The sequence below is a fragment of the Macaca fascicularis genome, chromosome 17 (assembly GCF_037993035.2).
Source record: "Macaca fascicularis isolate 582-1 chromosome 17, T2T-MFA8v1.1".
Taxonomy (NCBI): Eukaryota; Metazoa; Chordata; class Mammalia; order Primates; family Cercopithecidae; genus Macaca; species Macaca fascicularis.
This window is the reverse complement of record NC_088391.1, coordinates 90,965,732-90,984,778: the sequence shown is the minus strand read 5'-3', so window position 1 is coordinate 90,984,778 and position 19,047 is coordinate 90,965,732. Positions and strand designations below refer to the sequence as shown.

At 44.9% G+C, this 19,047-nt stretch overlaps 1 protein-coding gene and 2 long non-coding RNA genes across 8 annotated transcripts in view; 2 read left to right on the top strand and 1 right to left on the bottom strand.

Annotated features, from left to right (window-relative positions):
• PCCA (propionyl-CoA carboxylase subunit alpha) overlaps window positions 1-6,279 on the bottom strand; it is a 436,745-nt gene extending 430,466 nt beyond the window's left edge. For all 4 annotated transcript variants that reach the window (XM_005586175.4, XM_005586176.4, XM_065533441.2 and 1 more), the window contains exon 1: window positions 6,139-6,279. In XM_005586175.4, the coding sequence (XP_005586232.3) occupies window positions 6,139-6,243 (105 nt within the window). In that variant the 5' untranslated portion in view covers window positions 6,244-6,279. The remainder of the gene's footprint in view (window positions 1-6,138) is intronic.
• A 133-nt stretch (window positions 6,280-6,412) lies between these two features.
• LOC102128383 (uncharacterized) lies at window positions 6,413-18,273 on the top strand. Of its 3 annotated transcripts, none has more exons than XR_012426483.1 (2): window positions 6,413-6,734; window positions 17,294-18,273. It is a non-coding gene; the product is annotated as an uncharacterized lncRNA (long non-coding RNA). The 3 variants fall into 3 exon arrangements; XR_012426484.1 differs by having other exon boundaries at window positions 17,138-18,273; XR_010582657.1 differs by having other exon boundaries at window positions 16,493-18,273.
• LOC141408904 (uncharacterized) lies at window positions 7,629-8,827 on the top strand. The gene is made up of 2 exons (XR_012426487.1): window positions 7,629-7,762; window positions 8,631-8,827. It is a non-coding gene; the product is annotated as an uncharacterized lncRNA (long non-coding RNA).
• Window positions 18,274-19,047: the final 774 nt, after the last annotated feature.

The following is a 19,047-nucleotide window of genomic DNA, read 5'->3' as shown; positions in this document are numbered from 1 at the left end:
TTGCCCTGGCATTCCTTGGTCTGCAATGCTAGGCCCCCATATAGTCACATGGCTGGCTGGCTCCGTTTCCTGTCCAAATGCCACATGCTCTGAAATGTCCCCTATGGTCTCATTAGGTAACATCCCCAACTCAGCACCACTACCACTCTCTATCCCATTAACTTATCTTTTTACTTCAAGATCACTTCTCACTCTCTGAACTTTTCTATTTATATGAGCACAGTCTCCTTACTCAAATGTAACCACAATGGGAGCAGAAACATTCACGATTATGTTCCCAGCTCTAAGTAGTGTCTGACACATACGATGTGTAGGTGGATTAAATGGTAGCCCCTAAAATGATGTGTCCATGTCCTGGAACCTGTGATAAAGGGTCTTTGCCAATACAACAAAGTGAAGGACCTCGAGATGAAATCATCCTAGATCTTGTCATGGCCCTAAACCCAATAAAAAGTGTCTTTATAAAAGAATGAGAGGGAAAGATGCACAAGGAGGAGGAGGAGAAGGCAGCCATATGAAGACAGAGGCAGAGACTGGAGTGATGCGGCCACAAGCCAAGGAATGAATGCAGCCACCAAAAGCTCAAAGAGGCAAGAAAGGATTCTCCCCTAGAGCCTTCAGAGGAAGCATGGCCCTGCTCATGCCTTGATTTCAGACTTCAGGCCTTTAGAACTGTGGGAGAATGAATTTGTTGTTTTAAGCCACGAGGTCCATGGTCATTTGTACAGCAGCTCTTGGAAACCAAGAGTTTCTTGAATAAAGAATACCAAAGAGGGCAAGCACAGTGGCTCACGTCTGTAATCCCAGCACTTTGGGAGGCCAAGGCCGGCAGATCAGTTGAGGTCAAGAGTTCAAGACCAGCCAGGCCAACATGATGAAACCCCATCTCTACTAAAAATACAACAATTAGATGGGCATGGTGGCACATGCCTGTAATCCCAGCTACTCAGGAGGCTGAGGCAGGAGAATCACTTGAACCCGGGAGTCGGAGGTTGCCATGAGCTGAGATCACACCACTGCACTCCAGCCTGGGCAACATGAGACTCCATCTCAAAAACAAACAAACATAGAATATCAAAGCAAGTATGCCACATGGATGCTGTATTAGGTTTTGTGAATGAAATTACAAATCTGTATCTTCCAACATTTTTAAAATTCACTTTTATTTTGATCTTATTAGGTTGATCCCATCAGTTTGTGAGGTTTTTTTCTAACGAAAATGTCAATAGTCATTTAAAATAAAGAAACTAATTTTTGAAAGTTATGCAATATGCTTATCTTTCAAAAAATATAATTTTGCTTCAACTATTTAAGAGTATTGTCAAAATAAAAGCAGTATATTTGTATAACACTTCAGCCTGCTACTAAAATTATTCTCATTAAAGATCAAAGATCTTATCAAAGTCTTTCACCAATTTTTTTTTTTTTTTTTTTGAGACGGAGACTCGCTGTCACCCAGGCTGGAGTGCAGTGGCACGATCTCAGCTCACTGCAAGCTCCGCCTCCTGGGTTTACGCCATTCTCCTGCCTCAGCCTCCCGAGTAGCTGGAACTACAGGCGCCCGCCACCTCACCCGGCTAGTTTTTGTATTTTTTAGTAGAGACGGGGTTTCACGGTGTTAGCCAGGATGGTCTCGATCTCCTGACCTCGTGATCTGCCTGTCTCAGCCTCCCAAAGTGCTGGGATTACAGGCTTGAGCCACCGCGTCCGGCCCATCATCAATCTTTTATTCCTTAGCCTCTCTGCACCTGGAACGCAGTTAGGGACTATGTTTTAATTTTTTTCTCTCCTCTGTATATGCCATAGTACCTGGAACTTAGAAAATGCTCCACAAACACTTTTTGAGTAAAGAGCTAGATCTCTAGACAAGTGAATGAATGAATGCTAACTACTTCTTGAAATTTCTTTCCTAGGTTTGGTAACACTACACTACATTGGCTCCTCTCAAACCATACCTCTAACTCCTCTAGTCTCTTCTTCCTTCTTCCAAATCCTAATTTAGGGTTGTAAGACGAAGCATTTATTCAATTAAATATTAACTGCCTCACTACATCCTTCAGGGTTCACAGATTCTAACTCTAACTTTAGCCTCGTATCCCTGGCTGTAAAGCCAGCCACTGATACCCTCTGTCTTCCCAGCACCTCAGCATGGCTCCTGTGGGCATCTAACTCCAGATATCTACAATGAAACACTATGTTTCCAGCCCCACCGAAAAGATGTTTCTTCCCAAATTCCTTTTTCATCCTGGTTCTCCCACCTACATTTTTTAAAGTTTGGAATCATTTAAACAAATCCTTTTCCCTCACTCTTCATCAAAAATGTCACCATCTTTTCCTCTTATTTAGGAAAGGACTAGAGCAGTTTTTACCTCTGTTCTGAATCTCTCAGGAACAGAATAAAATCCAAATGGTAGATATATAAATACATACATGTCTATAAACATTTTTTTACACCAGAAACTAGTCTCTGTAATAATCTCAGAAACTTGTTTTCCCAAATGATTTGTTAGAAATTTATCAGCATGTTGGAAAGATTAACCTCCAGGCAATTCTAAAGCATTCAGATAAGCCTAAACATTCTTTTCCATATTTACTGATTACAAAAGAAAATAATGGATTTCAAGTGACATAGGGCTTAAACATTCAAATTTCATGAATGTATCACACAATGAGACCATGATTCAAATGAGACAATTTGTAACTAGAAAAGCAAGCCGATGTGGGTGGATTGCTTGAGTTCAGGAGTTTGAGACCAGCCTGGGCAACACAGCAAAACCTCATCTCTACAAAAAATTAAAATTAAAATTTAAAAATAGCCAGGTGTGGTTGTAGGTGCCTGTGGTCCCACCTACTTGGGAGGCTGAGATGGGAGGATGGCTTGAGCACAGGAGGCAGAGGTTGCAGTAGGTCAAGATCATGCCACTGCACTCCAGCCTGGTCAACAGAGCCAGACCCCGTCTGAAAAAAAAAAAAAAGGAAGAAAGAAAAGAAAGCCTTTGGAATCATATTATCTAAGGTTCAAATTCTACTTCAGCCAATTGTGCTTTTAAGCAATTACTTAACCGCCCTGAGCTGTGTTTCCTCTACTATAAAACTGGGATTTTTGACCTAGTTGTTACAAGGATAAAAGATATTATATGAACAAATCACAGAGTCGGGCTTGGTGGCTCATGCCTGTAATTCCCAGCACTTTGGGAGGCCAAAGCAGGCGGATCACGAGGTCAAAAGATCGAGGTGGCCAACATGGTGAAACCCCCTCTCTACTAAAATACAAAAATTTTAGCCAGGGGTAGTGGCGCACACCTGTAGTCCCAGCTACTTGGGAGGCTGAGGCAAGGGAATCACTCGAACCCAGGAGATGGAGGTTGCAGTGAGCCGAGATCGCGCCACTGCACTCCAGCCTGGCAACAGAGCGAGACTCCATCTCAGAAAAAAAGAAAAGCAAAGGAAAATCACGCAAGGCATATAAGAGTTCAATAAAAACTATAGCAATTACCATAAAACCAACATCCTAGAGCCACTGAAAACATTTACGCAGAAGAAAAAACTAGGCATTAAAATAGAATGTGTTTAAAAAGCTGATACACAAAACAAATAAGACTAAAAGGTGAACTCCATATATACCCTAAAAATAAATAAACTCTGTTGACTGGCTAAAAGAATGGTCAGAATTCTCTAGACTAGAACCTAGAGTTAGCTGGCTGCTTTCCAACCAACCAAAAGGTTTGCAGAGGTGGAGGGAGGGATGGGAGGGGTTAAAATCTTCAAAAGATTCAGCTTCAAACAGACTCAGTAGAGCATATTTCAAGTTCATAGAAGAGAAGCACGGAGAGAAGCTAAGCAGCAGCTCAAGTTCCCCTAGAGTGATAGTGAACTTCAGAGATGCTTCCCACCCCAAGGAGGGATTCTTTACCGGCACAAACATAATGCTACTCTATTGTTACACATTCAGCACCTATTGTGTCAAACATTGTACTAAGAACACAGAAATAGACAAGATGCAGTCTCTGCCAACACATTAAAAGGAAAAAGCCAGGTAAGAAACATCAAAGCTTATGTATTACACAGTGAGTGTATAACAAGTGTACAACAGTAAGTACAGTAACAGCCTTCCTCTCAGCCTCTCCAATCTAAAATGTCAGTGTCATCCCTCCCACCTCCAACATCAATGTCTTCCCACTGCTCTAAGACAAACAGCAAACCTCACAATATGATCTATAAGAGCCAGCATGGTCTGACTCCTGCCAACTTCTCCAGCACCATCTACTCTCTGCATCAGAGTCTCTGTAGGCTTTTTTCAGTTCTTCTAACCTGTCATTCCCTCTGGCCGCAGGACCTTTGCACACACTGTTCTCTCACATTCATCTCCTCCGTTTGTTAGAGAAGGTCACTTCATCCTTCAAAACTTGTCTCAATTTTCAATTCCAAAGGAAAACACTCCCTTACTGTAGGTAGCATAGTATGATTAAGAGCACAGGTTCCGGATTTCTAAATCCTGTTTGCCACTTATTGGCACTATAGCTTCGAGCGAGTCACATTAACACTTAGTGCCTCACTTTCATCTTCTGTAAATGGGGGACATATGACTGTTGTGAGATTGAATAAATTAGTTTAAGCAAAGCAACAGAACAGTATCCAGGACACAGAACTCAAAATCTTGGCTTGGTCAAATCCCTCTATTTTATTTTCTTACAGCACCAGGGCATCTCCCCTAATACCATTTTACACTTATTACACTCTCCCTACTAGAGTAAAATTTCTAAGAAAGCAGAAACCATATTCATTCCCCAGAAGTGGAAGACAGGAGATATTCAGTAAACATCTGTTGAAAAAAATAGCTACAAGGACAAAGCTGACGCCCAAGAGACCTGTCCAGTATACAAAGCCTCATGTACCTGACTCCAAAGCCCACACTTTCTACCATACTAAGTAAGCTGCCTCCTATGTAAATACATAAGTCTTACAGCCGCAATTGAAGTGGCCAACAAAGATGAACAGAATGATAAAGATTAAAGAACACTAAACTGTATGGGAACACAGAGATCAGTGAAAGTCCGCACGCTGAATACAAAACAAACATAGGCGCCACTCACTTCCATGTCGATAAGCTCTGGCTCTCATACTGCCCACCCAGGGCTCGGTTCCCTCCTCTTTAAAGAGTAGGATGGGGCAGGTTCGTCTCTAAAGTGTCTTCAAAGTCTAAACTTCAATGACTATAAATCAAGTTATGTGGCAATGTTTTAATAATTATTTTTTAAAAGGAGGTTTAACAAGCACACTGAACCAGCTGACAGATGGTTTTCAGGGGACCTTCGTTGTAAAGAATGTGTTCAAGTGCCTCAACAAACCTTATAAAGTAGGTTAAGTGGTCTGTGCCCCAGAATTAACGACAGACTCGATGTTGACGGGAGAAAGAGTTCAGAAGCACACACAAGCACTCCAACCTGTGAGTCAATCTGCCATCATGACAGCCTAGGTATACAGAACAGTCATGAAATGTGTTTAGAACAGTGCCAAAATAAGGCTCACCACTACATCGAAAAGGAAAGTTCACGAGATGCATTTGGTACACAGTAGACTGGGGTGTCATACAATTAAAACAGGCTTTCAAATGCAACGTAAAATCTATTAGCAGTCCTGATATGGTGTAGTACTTCAAAAGATAAGATCAACTCACAACCTTAACTCTACCTGAACAACAGTTCACAGTGTCCCTTCAAAAATGCTGGAAAGAGGTCAGAGAACACGGAAACTATAACGACACCTAAAAACCCACCCTGGAAAGCTTAAGACAAAGCCACTGCCGCGGGGCCCTGGAAGCGGACCTCGGGCAAGGCAGGAATATGCCTGCCCAAAGCCATCAGCCGCCTCGGAGGGCGTGCGGGCGCCCAACTGCCTCCGCCCTAGGCCTCTCTGCTCCGCAGGATCCCCGAGAGGAACAGCTGCAACAAGGGATGCCTCCTGAGCCCGCTGCCACGCGAACTGCGGGTGGGAGGAGAGAGAGGGGTGTAGCTGAGACGGAATCGGGGCGCGGGGCAGCCGGACCCAGCCAGCGCTCTCCTGGCGCCACCCACCCAGAGGCGGCACGGCTGGAAGCCCGGTGAAGCCGGGACCCGCGAGGGCCCCGTCGCTCCTCACCTTCAGGGTCCGCAGTGCCGCGCTCAACATCAGCTGCTGCGGCGGCCACCGCCCATGCCGTCCGGCAGCGACCAGCGCTGCTGTCCCGACCCACAGCCCCGCCATTGTTGTCCCCGCAGACCGCCTCTCCGTTGACCTCTCACCCAGCCGGAGAGGGGCGGAGAAGGGGAGCGCCCGGGCTTCGACAAATCACGAGCCAGAAATCCGATGCCCCACCCCCTAACTTGCGGGAAGGGGAGCGTGTGAGTGGTCGGCCAGATCCGCCGGATCCGGCAGCCTGGAGACGCGCTAGGACCCGGAAGGCTAGTGGGCTGGCGGCGCGTCAGGTCCCTAGCTGAGCTGGGGGCCGCTGGCCAGAGCCGACCCCAGGAGTGAGAGAGGCAGGGACACGCGTGAGTTCCGGCGACCTGCAGCGGGCAAACCCCGTACCTTCCCAGCATCCGCTCAGCAACCCACGTGCATCCAGGCCGGTTAATGTCAGTGAGTCACCTCCGCGCCTTGGCCACCCTGGGGTCCCGAGAATCCGAAGTTCCAGACAAATGCCCAAACTACATTCCTGCCTGTTTGAAAGCGTAAATTGCAAAGCACAAATCCAGGTAAGGTTTTGAACGACTGTGATAACACATGAAAAGTTCTCGGTCTGGAAATCAGAGATCCGAGGTCAAGTCCTACCTCTGCCACTTAGTATCTGCGCGTGAATGAAATTAGCCGCAACTAGAGTCAGTCTTTGTTGCTTGCAAGCAGAAACCCTTATTAGTACAACTACTGGCCAGGCGCGGTGACTCACGCCTGTAATCCCAGCACCTTGGGAGGCCGAGGCGGGAGGATAACCTGAGGTCAGGAGTTGGAGACCAGCCCGGCCAACATGCTGAAACCCCGTCTCTACTAAAAATACAAAAATTAGCTGGGCGTGGTGGCGCACTCCTGTAATCCCAGTTACTCGGGAGGAGGCTGAGACAGGAGAATTGCTTGAACCCGGGAGGTGGAGGTTGCAGTGAGCTGAATCATGCCACTACACTCCAGCCTGGGTGACAAAGCAAACTCCGTTTCGAAAAATAAAAAATTAGTACAACTATTAAGGGCCAGGCCTTGTGCTAGAGCCTCAGATTCCCTCTTCCTTTAGACTTTACAAGAATCTTCATGGAGTATATATTATTTCCATTTGGAGAAACTGAAGCTGTAGCAGGGTAAAGTCACTCAGCGAGTAAAAGGTCAAACTAGGGTTTGAACCCAAATCTGGCTGCCTTGAGGGACTGGGCTCGTGTTTTGCTGTATTATGGAAATTTTAAAATATATACGAAAAAGAAAATAGTACTATGATCACCCAGATACCCATTACACCGCGCCAACGAATCAACATTTTGTCAATCTTGTTTCATCTATTCCCCTTTATATTTTTTGCAGGAATATTTAAAAGCAAATCTAAGACATCAGACCATCTCACCTATAAAGACATCAGTATTAGGGGTTCCGCTCTTAACTACTTTGCATCTCCTGCAGAGTCGCCTTGAGAGAGTTACAAAGCTAGGAATGACCTAGAGTACACTACAGCATGGTAAATGCCAAAAGAGAGATAAATAAAATGGGGATATCAGAAAGGTGACATTTAGTGGAATTTTAAAATGTAAGTATGAAGGCCGGGCGCGGTGGCTCACGCCTGTAATCCCAGCACTTTGGGAGGCCGAGGCGGGCGGATCACAAGGTCAGGAGATCGAGACCACGGTGAAACCCCGTCTCTACTAAAAATACAAAAAATTAGCCGGGCGCGGTGGCGGGCGCCTGTAGTCCCAGCTACTCAGGAGGCTGAGGCAGGAGAATGGCGTAAACCCAGGAGGCGGAGCTTGCAGTGAGCCGAGATCGCGCCACTGCACTCCAGCCTGGGCGACAGAGCGAGACTCCGTCTCAAAAAAAAAAAAAAAAAAAAAAATGTAAGTATGGACTTTTGTGACAAAATGAAAAGGATTATCAATTTCACAGGACTTCTCTCTTATGTACCTCAGTCTTCATTCATTTTCTACCTGGGAAACCTGCTTTTCTTTTTTCTTTTTTTGTTTTTTGTCTTTTCCCCATGTTTTACCCTTTGGGTTAGTTTTCCTTAGGCCCTATTTGTTTTTCTTATAGGAGTTCTTTTTATGAAAGGCACTTGTAGCAGAAACTGCTTCTCATACTATCCATTCTCCATGCATTACTTTAATAAGAGTGCTCCTGAGATCTAGCTGGGTACGTGGCCACCCAGCGAAAGGCCTCCTTACAACAAGGTGTAGCGCCATGACTAAGGTCTGGAATGTATGGGTTGTTCCCTCCATGCCCTCTTCTTTCTTACCTAAATAAAGATCTACATTTCCCAACCCCCACTGCAGCAAGGGTGCTTACCAAGATTTGGTTACTAAGTTTTGGCCAATGGGCCATAAACACAAGTGACATAGACAACTTTTGCGTTATGCCTTTAAAGGGAAAGGCATGCCTTCCACTTGCCCTTCTCCTCTTTCCAGTTTGCCAGAATGTGGACACAACAGTGGAGGTAAAGTTGTCATCTCAGATGATAAGAAGGAAGTTAGGTGATCCAGGAGGCAAAACAATATACCAGGAGCCTTGAGGTGCCTGATTCTGTGGAGCTGCCATGTCAACCCTGGAACGCTTTGTTCCAATTTTTATGCAAGCAAGTAAAATACTGTATCTTGTTAAGTTACTGCATTGTGTTTGTTTTGCCTTTGTTACAGCAGCTACATGTGTATCCTAAATGATAGAGCACTGATATTTATCTTTGCCTTTTCCATTTAAAGTTATAGATTGTGGGCCAGGCACGGTGGCTCATACCTGTAATCCCAGCACTTTGGGAAGCCGAGGCGGGCGGATCACGAGGTCAGGAGATCGAGACCATCCTGGCTAACACGGTGAAACTCCGTCTCTGCTAAAAATACAAAAAAAATTAGCCGGGCGTGGTGGCCAGTGCCTGTAGTCCCAGCTACTCAAGAGACTGAGGCAGGAGAATGGTGTGAACCCGGGAGGCAGAGCTTGCAGTGAGCCAAGATCACGCCACTGCACTCCAGCCTCGGCGACAAAGTGAAACTCCGTCTCAAAAAAGATAAATAAAAAATTTTAAAAATTAAAAAATAAAAATAAAGTTATAGATTCTGGCCGGGCGCAGTGGCTCATGCCGGTAATCCCAACAGTTTGGGAGGCCAAGGCGGGCCTCCCAAACCTAAGCATATAAGTATGTGGCAAGCATTCCTTCTCAAAGAATTCAACAGTGGAGGACACCCAGGGCAGTGACTGGCAAACTTTCTCTAAAGGGACATATTTTCAGGCTTGGAGCACCACAGACATCTGTTGCATGTTTGTTCTTTAGCAACTCTTTAATCATGTAAAAAAAAAAAAAAAAAAAAAGAACATTGTAGTTTTACAGGCCTTATAAAAACAGAGGACTGGCCAGATTTGGCCAAGGGTTACTCTGCTCTGGAGTAACATTACACTAAGTGTAACCCCGGAAACAGTGCCAATCTGCCAACTCTCTGTGATAATTCTGTGATTAGATAAGAACATCTATCTTCTGACTATTTCTTAGGGCTATAATAAGAGAAATGCTACTCTCATTTTCTGTAGTTATTCCAGCAGGGACCAATAACCAACACTTTGAGGTTTGCTACTGGCCTGCAGAAACACTTTGCATCATGCTGCCGTCGAAGATGTGTCGTGTTTTATGGGCATCCACCATCACCTGAAAACCTTTCTCATTTTGGGAAATTTCCCATGTGATAAGTTCTTCCAAAGACAGGGCCAGAAACTTGCTTTGTCCTCCTTAATTGGAGTTTGGGTGCAGGCAGCTGACCTAGCTGCACTCGTAGCTGTGTCTGAAAGAAGAGCAGTGTGGTGAAGCAGTTGCTACACAGAATCCATTTCCTAGTGAGGGTAGCAATGGAGGCTTCCAGCTGTTAGGAGCACCAGTGACAGAGGTTCTGGCATCAAGTACCCACTGCAGTGTCCATGCCAAGCCCTGATGACAGTGAGGTCTTTGCTGTGGGCTTGGAGGAGCAATGGGGTATTTTTTCCTGGCTGTGTAACTTACAGATTGATTCTTAGGCCCTTTAAAGATCTTGTGCATTAATGTTCTTTATTTATTTTTGAGACAGGGTCTTGCTCTGTCACCCATGCTGGAGTGCAGTGGCACGATCTCAGCTCACCGTACTCTCAACCTTCTGGACTCAAGTGATCCTCCCACCTTAGCTCCCCAAGTAGCTGGGACTACAGGCATGCACCAACATGCCTAATTTTTGTAATTTTTGTAGAGACAGGTTTCGCCATGTTGGCCAGGCTGGTCTCGAACTCCTGGACTCAAGCAATCCACTGGCTCAGCCTCCCAAAGTACTGGCATTACAGGCACGAGCCACCACACCCAGCCGAGTGAATATTCTTTAATAAATTCCATTCATATAGGCCGGGCGCGGTGGCTCACACCTGTAATACCAGCACTTTGGGAGGCCAAGACGGGCGGATCACAAGGTCAGGAGATCAAGACTATCCTGGCTGACATGGTGAAACCCCGTCTCTACTAAAATACAAAAAAAATTAGCCAGGCATGGTGGCGAGCGCCTGTAGTCCCAGCTACTCGGGAGGCTGAGGCAGGAGAACAGCATGAACCCGAGAGGCGGAGCTTGTAGTGAGCCGAGATCACGCCACTGTTCTCCAGCCTGGGCAACAGAGCAAGACTCCGTCTCAAAAAAAAAAAACACAAAAACAAAAAAAACAAATAAATTCCATCCGTATTTAAACTAGCTAGATTCCTCTTGTTTGCTGATACATATGCCTACAAATGAATATTAGCTTGCTACCCTAAATTATAAATGGTAGGCCGGGCGCGGTGGCTCAAGCCTGTAATCCCAGCACTTTGGGAGGCCGAGACGGGTGGATCACGAGGTCAGGAGATCGAGACCATCCTGGCTAACACGGTGAAACCCCGTCTCTACTAAAAAATACAAAAAAACTAGCCGGGCGAGGTGGCGGGCGCCTGTAGTCCCAGCTACTCGGGAGGCTGAGGCAGGAGAATGGCCTGAACCCGGGAGGCAGAGCTTGCAGTGAGCTGAGATCCGGCCACTGCACTCCAGCAAGGGGGACAGAGTGAGACTCCGTCTCAAAAAAAAAAAAAAAAAATTATAAATGGTAAACATATATTATTACAAATTACCAGAGAGCTCTCTTCATTCAATAATAATTTGTTAGGCCAGGTGCAGTGGCTCACACCTGTAATCCCAGCACTTGGGAGGCGGAGGCGGGTAGATCACCTGAGGTCAGGAGTTCCAGACCAGCCTGACCAACATGGAGAAACCCTGTCTCTACTAAAAATACAAAATTAGCAGGGCATGGTGGCGCATGCCTGTAATCCCAGCTACTCGGGAGGGTGGGGCAGGAGAATCACTTGAACTCAGGAGGCAGAGGTTGTGGTGACCAGAGATCGCACGTTGCACTCCAGCTGGGCAACAAAAGCAAAACTCTGTCTCAAAAAAAAAAAAAGAAAAAAAAAAGAATTTATTGAGTTCTTTTGTTGCAGTTAGTGTGATAGAAATACAAAAGTGTGGTCCCGTTTCTCCAAGAGTTTAAAATGTATCCTAAGAGTCCGAAGTAGCATCCTGAAAACAAATTGTAAGCATCCAGTTGTGCGCCACTCTACGCAAGCCCGCTTCTAAACAGCCCATGGAACACCTGCCATGCCCATAACTTTTTCTCAGTATAGCAGCCACAGGAGATGCCTTAAGCTTTAAGTAGCCATTCTTTGTGTCAAGTAACCTTCGCATTCTGGCAACAATTTATTGGCCCAAGAATCTGAACGGAACAATCGTGGAAGATGTTGGGGAAATTCTTGAAGATGGTTGAGTCCCCTGGCATCTCTGTGGAACATTTCTTCTCACAGGAACAAATCAGTAGTAGTTTATGAACCTGATCTTAAGCAAAATATGCCAAGATTCCCCTAGCTCATATCTGCATTGAGAGAACAAGTAACATGTGTAAATACTGTTATTTAGGAACGTTTATCATTAATCTACACTTACTAGAAAGAGTAAGCAAGCAAAAGGATAAACTTGATTGTTTGTATCCTAAAAGATTAAAAGAGCTACAAATAATCTATTTCTGGCTCAGATGAAAAGGAGAAGTAGGCTGGGCATGGTGGCTCACACCTGTAATCCCAGCACTCTGGAAGTCCAAGGCAGGCAGATCACCTGAGGTCAGGAGTTTGAGAGCAGCCCGGCCAACATGGTGAAAACCCATCTCTACTGAAAATACCAAAATTAGCCAGGTATAGTGTGACACATGCCTATAATCCCAGCTACTCGGGAGTCTGAGGCACAAGAATCACCTGAACCTGGGAGCCTGGGAGGCAGAGGTTACAGTGAGCCTAGATCGTGCCACTGCACTCCAGCCTTGGTGACAGAGTGAGACTCTTGTCTCAAAAAAAAAAAAAAAAAAGCCAGGTGCAGTGGCTTATGCCTGTAATCCCAGCACTTTGGGAGGCCACAGCGGGTGGGTCACCTGAGGTCAGGAGTTCAAGACCAGCCTAGCCAACATGGTGAAACCCCGTTTCTACTAAAATACAAAAATTAGCCAGGCATGATGGCAGGTGCCTGTAATCCCAGCTACTCAGGAGGCTGAGACGGGAGAATCGCTTGAACCCGGGAGACGGTGGTTGCAGTGAGCCGAGATCATGCCACTGCACTACTGCACTCCAGGCTGGGCAGCTGAGCGAGACTCAGTCTCAAAAATAAATAAATAAATAAATAAATAAATAAATAAATAAATAAAGGAGGAGTAGACAAAATACTAATTATTAATGTTTATTGAATGCTTACTCTATTCCAGAAACTGGCCATTCTAAGTGACCTGAATATATTCTTAATCCTCACAGTTCTATAAGATGGTTACTATTATTATCTCCTCTTACAGATGAGCTGGTTAAACAATTTGCTGAAGGTAAACAGCTAGTAAGTGACAGGGCGGCCGGGCGCGGTGGCTCAAGCCTGTAATCCCAGCACTTTGGGAGGCCGAGACGGGCGGATCACGAGGTCAGGAGATCGAGACCATCCTGGCTAACACGGTGAAACCCCGTCTCTACTAAAAATACAAAAAAAATTAGCCGGGCGAGGTGGCGGGCGCCTGTAAGTGACAGGGCAGGGATAATGAACCTAGACAGTGGGCGTTCAGAGCACATATACTCCACTATGCTAAACCACCTCTCTTCAGGTGGCTGCAATTGCAGCTTTTAATATTTTTTCTCAAAAGAAAAAAATTTTAAAAAAGACGAGGTTAGAATGGAAAAGTGTCAGGAATTAATGGACCTCATTGGTAGGTACACAGTTATTACATTATTCTAAGTTTCTCTGTATATTTCAATCACAATATTAACACAATTTAAATAAAAATAAAAATTATGCTATTTAGCAGAAACAAAGTAATCAGTATGTACATATGAGTCAGGGAAGACTTTTACAGAATAGGAGACACTTGTGCTGGATCTTAAAAAGTAGTCAAAAGATAGGCCAGGTGAGGTGGCTCACACCTGTAATCCCAGTACTTTGGGAGGTCGAGGTGGGAGGACCCCGTGAGCCCAAAAGTTCTAGACCAGACTTGGTAACAAAAGGAGACCCCTTGTCTCTACAAATAAAAAATTTAGCCAAGCATGATGGTATGCACCTGTAGTCCCAGCGACTTGAGAGGCTGAGATGGGAGGATCACTTGAGCCCAGTAGATAGGGGCTGCAGTGAACTATGATCACACCACTGCACTCCTGCCCAGGCAACAGAGCAAGACCTTGTTTCTTTTTTTTTTTTTTTTTTTTTTTTTTTTTTTTTGAGACGGAGTCTGGCTCTGTCGCCCAGGCTGGAGTGCAGTGGCCGGATCTCAGCTCACTGCAAGCTCCGCCTCCCGGGTTTACGCCATTCTCCTGCCTCAGCCTCCGGAGTAGCTGGGACTACAGGCGCCCGCCACCTCGCCCGGCTAGTTTTTCGTATTTTTTTTTAGTAGAGACGGGGTTTCACCGTGTTAGCCAGGATGGTCTCGATCTCCTGACCTCGCGATCCGCCCATCTCGGCCTCCCAAAGTGCTAGGATTACAGGCTTGAGCCACCGCGCCCGGCCTAAGACCTTGTTTCAAAGCAAGCAAACAAACAAACAAAAACAAAGGTAAATGGACATTCTGGGTGAAAAGAGAATGCCACATGCCACATAGCAAGACGTGAAGCTAGCCACATGCATTCCCAAGTTACAAATGGTACCACGTGAGTGGAGAAAATATTAGAGACAAGACTTCAGGAACAGGCAAGGGCCAGGTCCTAAAGAAAGTGAATACTGTTCTAAAGAGTTTGGAGTTTTTATCTAAGAGGCTAGAGATTACACTGAGGCAAAAGTGGGACCACATGTGGCACAAAGCTATGTTCAGTTTATGTGTGTGGATGTGTGTGGACGTGTGTGTGCAAATTTGAATTAGTTAACTACATATATATCCAAAATATGGCAGCTTTCACATAAAATTTTAAGTTTTCTACTTCTCATGAGAAATCAAAAGATTTAATAATACAGGGATACAGTATAATAACTATTTAGATAGCATTTACACTGTATAAGGGCAGCTCACTTTGCCACATGCCGTGCTTTACTCTGATGTAGACACTTGTGTTTTTTGCAGTTTTTTGTTTTTTGTTTTTTTTGAGACTGAGTCTCTCTCTGTTGCCCAGGCTGGAGTGCAGTGGCACGATCTTGGCTCACTGCAACCTCCACCTCCCAGGTTCAGGTGATTCTCCTACCTCAGCCTCTCGAGTAGCTGGGATTACAGGCACATGCCACCAAGCCCAGCTAATTTTTGTATTTTTAGTACAGATGGGGTTTCACCATGTTGACCAGGCTGGTCTCAAACTCCTGACCTCAGGTGATCTGCCCTTCTCGGCCTCCCAAAGTGCTGGGATTACAGGCGTGAGCCACCACACCGTCTGACACTTGTATTTTTTTTTTTTTTTTTTTTTTTTTTTTTTGAGACGGAGCCTCACTCGGTCGCCCAGGCTGGAGTGCAGTGGCCGGATCTCAGCTCACTGCAAGCTCCGCCTCCCGGGTTTACGCCATTCTCCTGCCTCAGCCTCCCGAATAGCTGGGACTACAGGCGCCCGCCACCTCGCCCGGCTAGTTTTTTTGTATTTTTTAGTAGAGACGGGGTTTCACTGTGTTAGCCAGGATGGTCTCGATCTCCTGACCTCGTGATCCGCCCATCTTGGCCTCCCAAAGTGCTGGGATTACAGGCTTGAGCCACCGCGCCCGGCCGACACTTGTATTTTTTATCCCTGTTCATTCTTTTTGTTTTTTGGGGGGACGAAGTTTCACTCTTATCACCCAGGCTGGAGTGCAGTGGTGTGATCCCAGCTCACTGCAACCTCCACCTCCCGAGTTCAAGTGACTCTCCTGCCTCAGCCTCCCAAGTAGCTGGGATTACAGTGCATGCCACCATGCCTGGCTAATTTTTGTATTTTTAGTAGAGATGGGGTTTTGCCATTTTGGCCAGGCTGGTCTTGAACTTCTGACTTCAGGAGATTCATCTGCCTCGGCCTCCCAAAGTGCTGGGATTACAGGCATGAGCCACCGCACCTGGCCCTAATTCTGTCATTTCTTCTATATTCATTAGCTAACATCTTGTAAAGAAGAAACTTTTCTTTTTTACTCTCCCATCTGTCTCTCTCTGTCACATGCGCACACACATACACACACCACTGTGGCCTCGGCTTTTTATTTGCTCAATGAGTAACAATCATTCTTTCCATTATTCAGAATTTCCCAAATCTCAAGTAATATGGAAAGGACAAACAGAATTCTCAGACTCTAGTTGAATTTTCAGAAACGCTTGAACTTCCTTGACCCAAACTATTGCCTTTTCTTTTAATGACAGTGAAGTCAACTCCATAGGTAGCCCATTAACTCTCAAAATCCTGGCCTCAGTGTTCCTCCTCTCTTGGCCTTCCAAAGTGTTGGAATTACAAGCGTGAGCCACAGTGCCTGGCCCATTGACTCTCAGCCTATTAACTGATACTCAGTTATCTTATCTGCCTGGGAATGTTGCTCCCATTATAGACTCTGTCTTATTATAAGCTGATATAGCCAATATTGCATATGACTGGGGTGATACACTTGGTTTTGTAAAAACTGAGGTAAAATAGGCATAACAAAATTTAGCATTTTAACCATCTTTCAGTGTATGATCCGGTGGCATTAAGTACATTCACACTGTTGTGCCATTATCACCACTATCCATCCCAAACATTTTTCATCTTGCAAAACTGAAACTGTATCCGTTAAACACTAACCCCTCATTTTCCTCCTTCCCTCAGCCTCTTGCAACCACCATCTACTTTCTCTCACTATGAATTTGGCTACTCTAGGTACTTCACATAAGTGGAATTGATACACTCATATCAACAAGTATTTGTTTTATCAAGAAACATGAATACCTTTTCAAAAACATCCTTCAAAACAATCCCAGGCCAGGAACAGTAGCTCACACCTATAATCCCCACACTTTGGGAGACTGAAGCAAGAGAACCACTTGAGGCCAGAAGTTTGAGACCAACCTGAGCAACGTAGCAAGACATGATGTGTACAAAAAATTTTTAAAAAACAAAAAATTTGTAGAGCATGGTGACACGCACCTGTAGTCCCAGCAACTGGGGAGGCTGAGATGGGAGGATCAATTGAGGCTGGAAGTTTGAGTACTGTGATCCTGCTACAGTGCTATGATCCTGCTACTGCACTCCGCACTCCAGCATGGGCGACAGAGCAAAACCCCATCTAAAAAAAGAAACCAAAAACCATTCACAGTTTAAAATGTAGGGGCTTCCTCTGCTGAAGGACACATCAGAAAAAGACTGCCCTTTACCTCAATGTAAAGGACCTTGTAGGCACTAATTAACAAACACCACAGCAATTGAACTCTAGGGTACTGATCCTTGCATCTTCCTTTCTTTCTTCTTTTTAAGACAGGGTCTTTGTCACTCAGGTTGGAGTGCAGCGATGCAATCATAGCTCACTGTAACTTCAAATGCCCCGGTTCAAATGATCCACCTCAGCCTCCAAGTAGCTGGGACTACAGGCATGTGCCACCACACCCAGCTAATTTTTTTTTTTTTTTTAAGAGATGGGGTCTTGCCATGTTGTCCAGGCTGGTCTCAGACACCTGCCCTCAAGTCCTGAAGACATCCTCCCACCTCAGCATCCCAAAGTGCTGGGATTACAGTCATGAGCCACTGCACCCAGCTATATCCCTGTTTCTTGAGGAAGGATAAATTAGCCATTCTTGAATCAGGAAGACATTGCTACCAGAGACCTCAACTGGAGGATACTGAGGAATCGTCCAGAAGCAGAAAACTGCAGGAAGGGGACAACATCCACTGAAGACCATAGGAACAAGATAATGACTGCATGAAGACAGCCCAAGACCTGAGGACCATAGAAGATAGGGAGCTGGAGCTATGTGTTTGTCACACTTCAATCTGCATGCAGCCTTTTCATAACTTTTCTAGATATTTTCTTTCATCTTTTTTGGTTTATGGTTTGCTTTGTTGACAGACAGCATGTTACCTCAACTAGAGTAACTATAAGCAATGATTTCTTAGAGCCAGATAGAACCGGCTTATGAGAATCAATTGTTAAATTGTCAGGAATCTTACCAGATGGTTGTGAAACCACTGATGGCTTGAAATCAGTCTACAGGAACATGCACACAATGGAAATCAGAAAACAGTTTTATTTGTTCTTACAATGTGTGTCTGGAAAATGTTACTGCCAGTGTTCTATGTTCCAAAGTTATTTGAAGTAATCATTTCCCCTGTGTGATTAGGTTTTATATTCAGGTCTGTTTGTTTGTTTATTTTTGTGTTCAATTGTTTGTTTGTGTTTAATTTGATTTTTTCCCATTTGACTTAATTTTGGTTTTTGAATATGTGAGTCATTTACATGATTGAAAAATAAAAACTGTATAAAGATACTCAGAGAGTTCTTGCTCTCACCCCTGTTCCCTATTCCCATCTCACCCATCGTTCAGAAGTAGCCATTTCCATTTTCAACAATTTCTTGTTTATTATTTCTTTGAAAAAAATAAATACATATGCATAAATATGTGTGTGCGTTTAGATGTGCCCTAGTTTATTCAATCAGTCTCCTATTCATGGGTAGTTGTACTGGTTTTCAAGCCATTCCTATTGCAAATAGCAAATCTGTATAGCATATCTTATTTTGCATTTGCATATCATATCTGTACATCATAGTTTGCATTTGTGGAGGTGTATCAGCTAGATTTCTAGAAGAGTCACTGATTCAAAGGGTAAATGAACACGTAATTTTGTTAAACATTGCCAGATTTCCTTCCAGGGGAGTTGTGCCGTTTTGCAATCCCACCAGCAATGTGTGGAAATACCTGTTTCTCCCTGGGCTTACCAACAGCATATGTTGTAAGCTTTTGGACTTCTGCCTAAGAACTGTGAGGGATCTGAGATTTTTGCCCTCCTTGCAAGGTGAATGCCTTGCCCTGGTGGGCTTGTGTCAGAGCTGAAGAACACTGAGATTAGGAAACCCCCAGTCTTATAAGGAGCTGCTAAAACACCTAGCTAACCTTTGACCTGGAGGAAAATGTTGGGTTTTTTTGTTTGTTTGTTTGTTTGTTTTTGAGACTGAGACTCGCTCTGTCACCCGGGCTGGAGTGCAGTGGCCAGATCTTAGCTCACTGCAAGCTCCGCCTCCCGGGTTTACGCTGCCTCAGCCTCCTGAGTAGCTGAGACTACAGGTGCCCACCTAGTTTTTTGTATTTTTTTAGTAGAGACGGGGTTTCACCGTGTTAGCCAGGATGGTCTTGATCTCCTGACCTCGTGATCACCCCGTCTCGGCCTCCCAA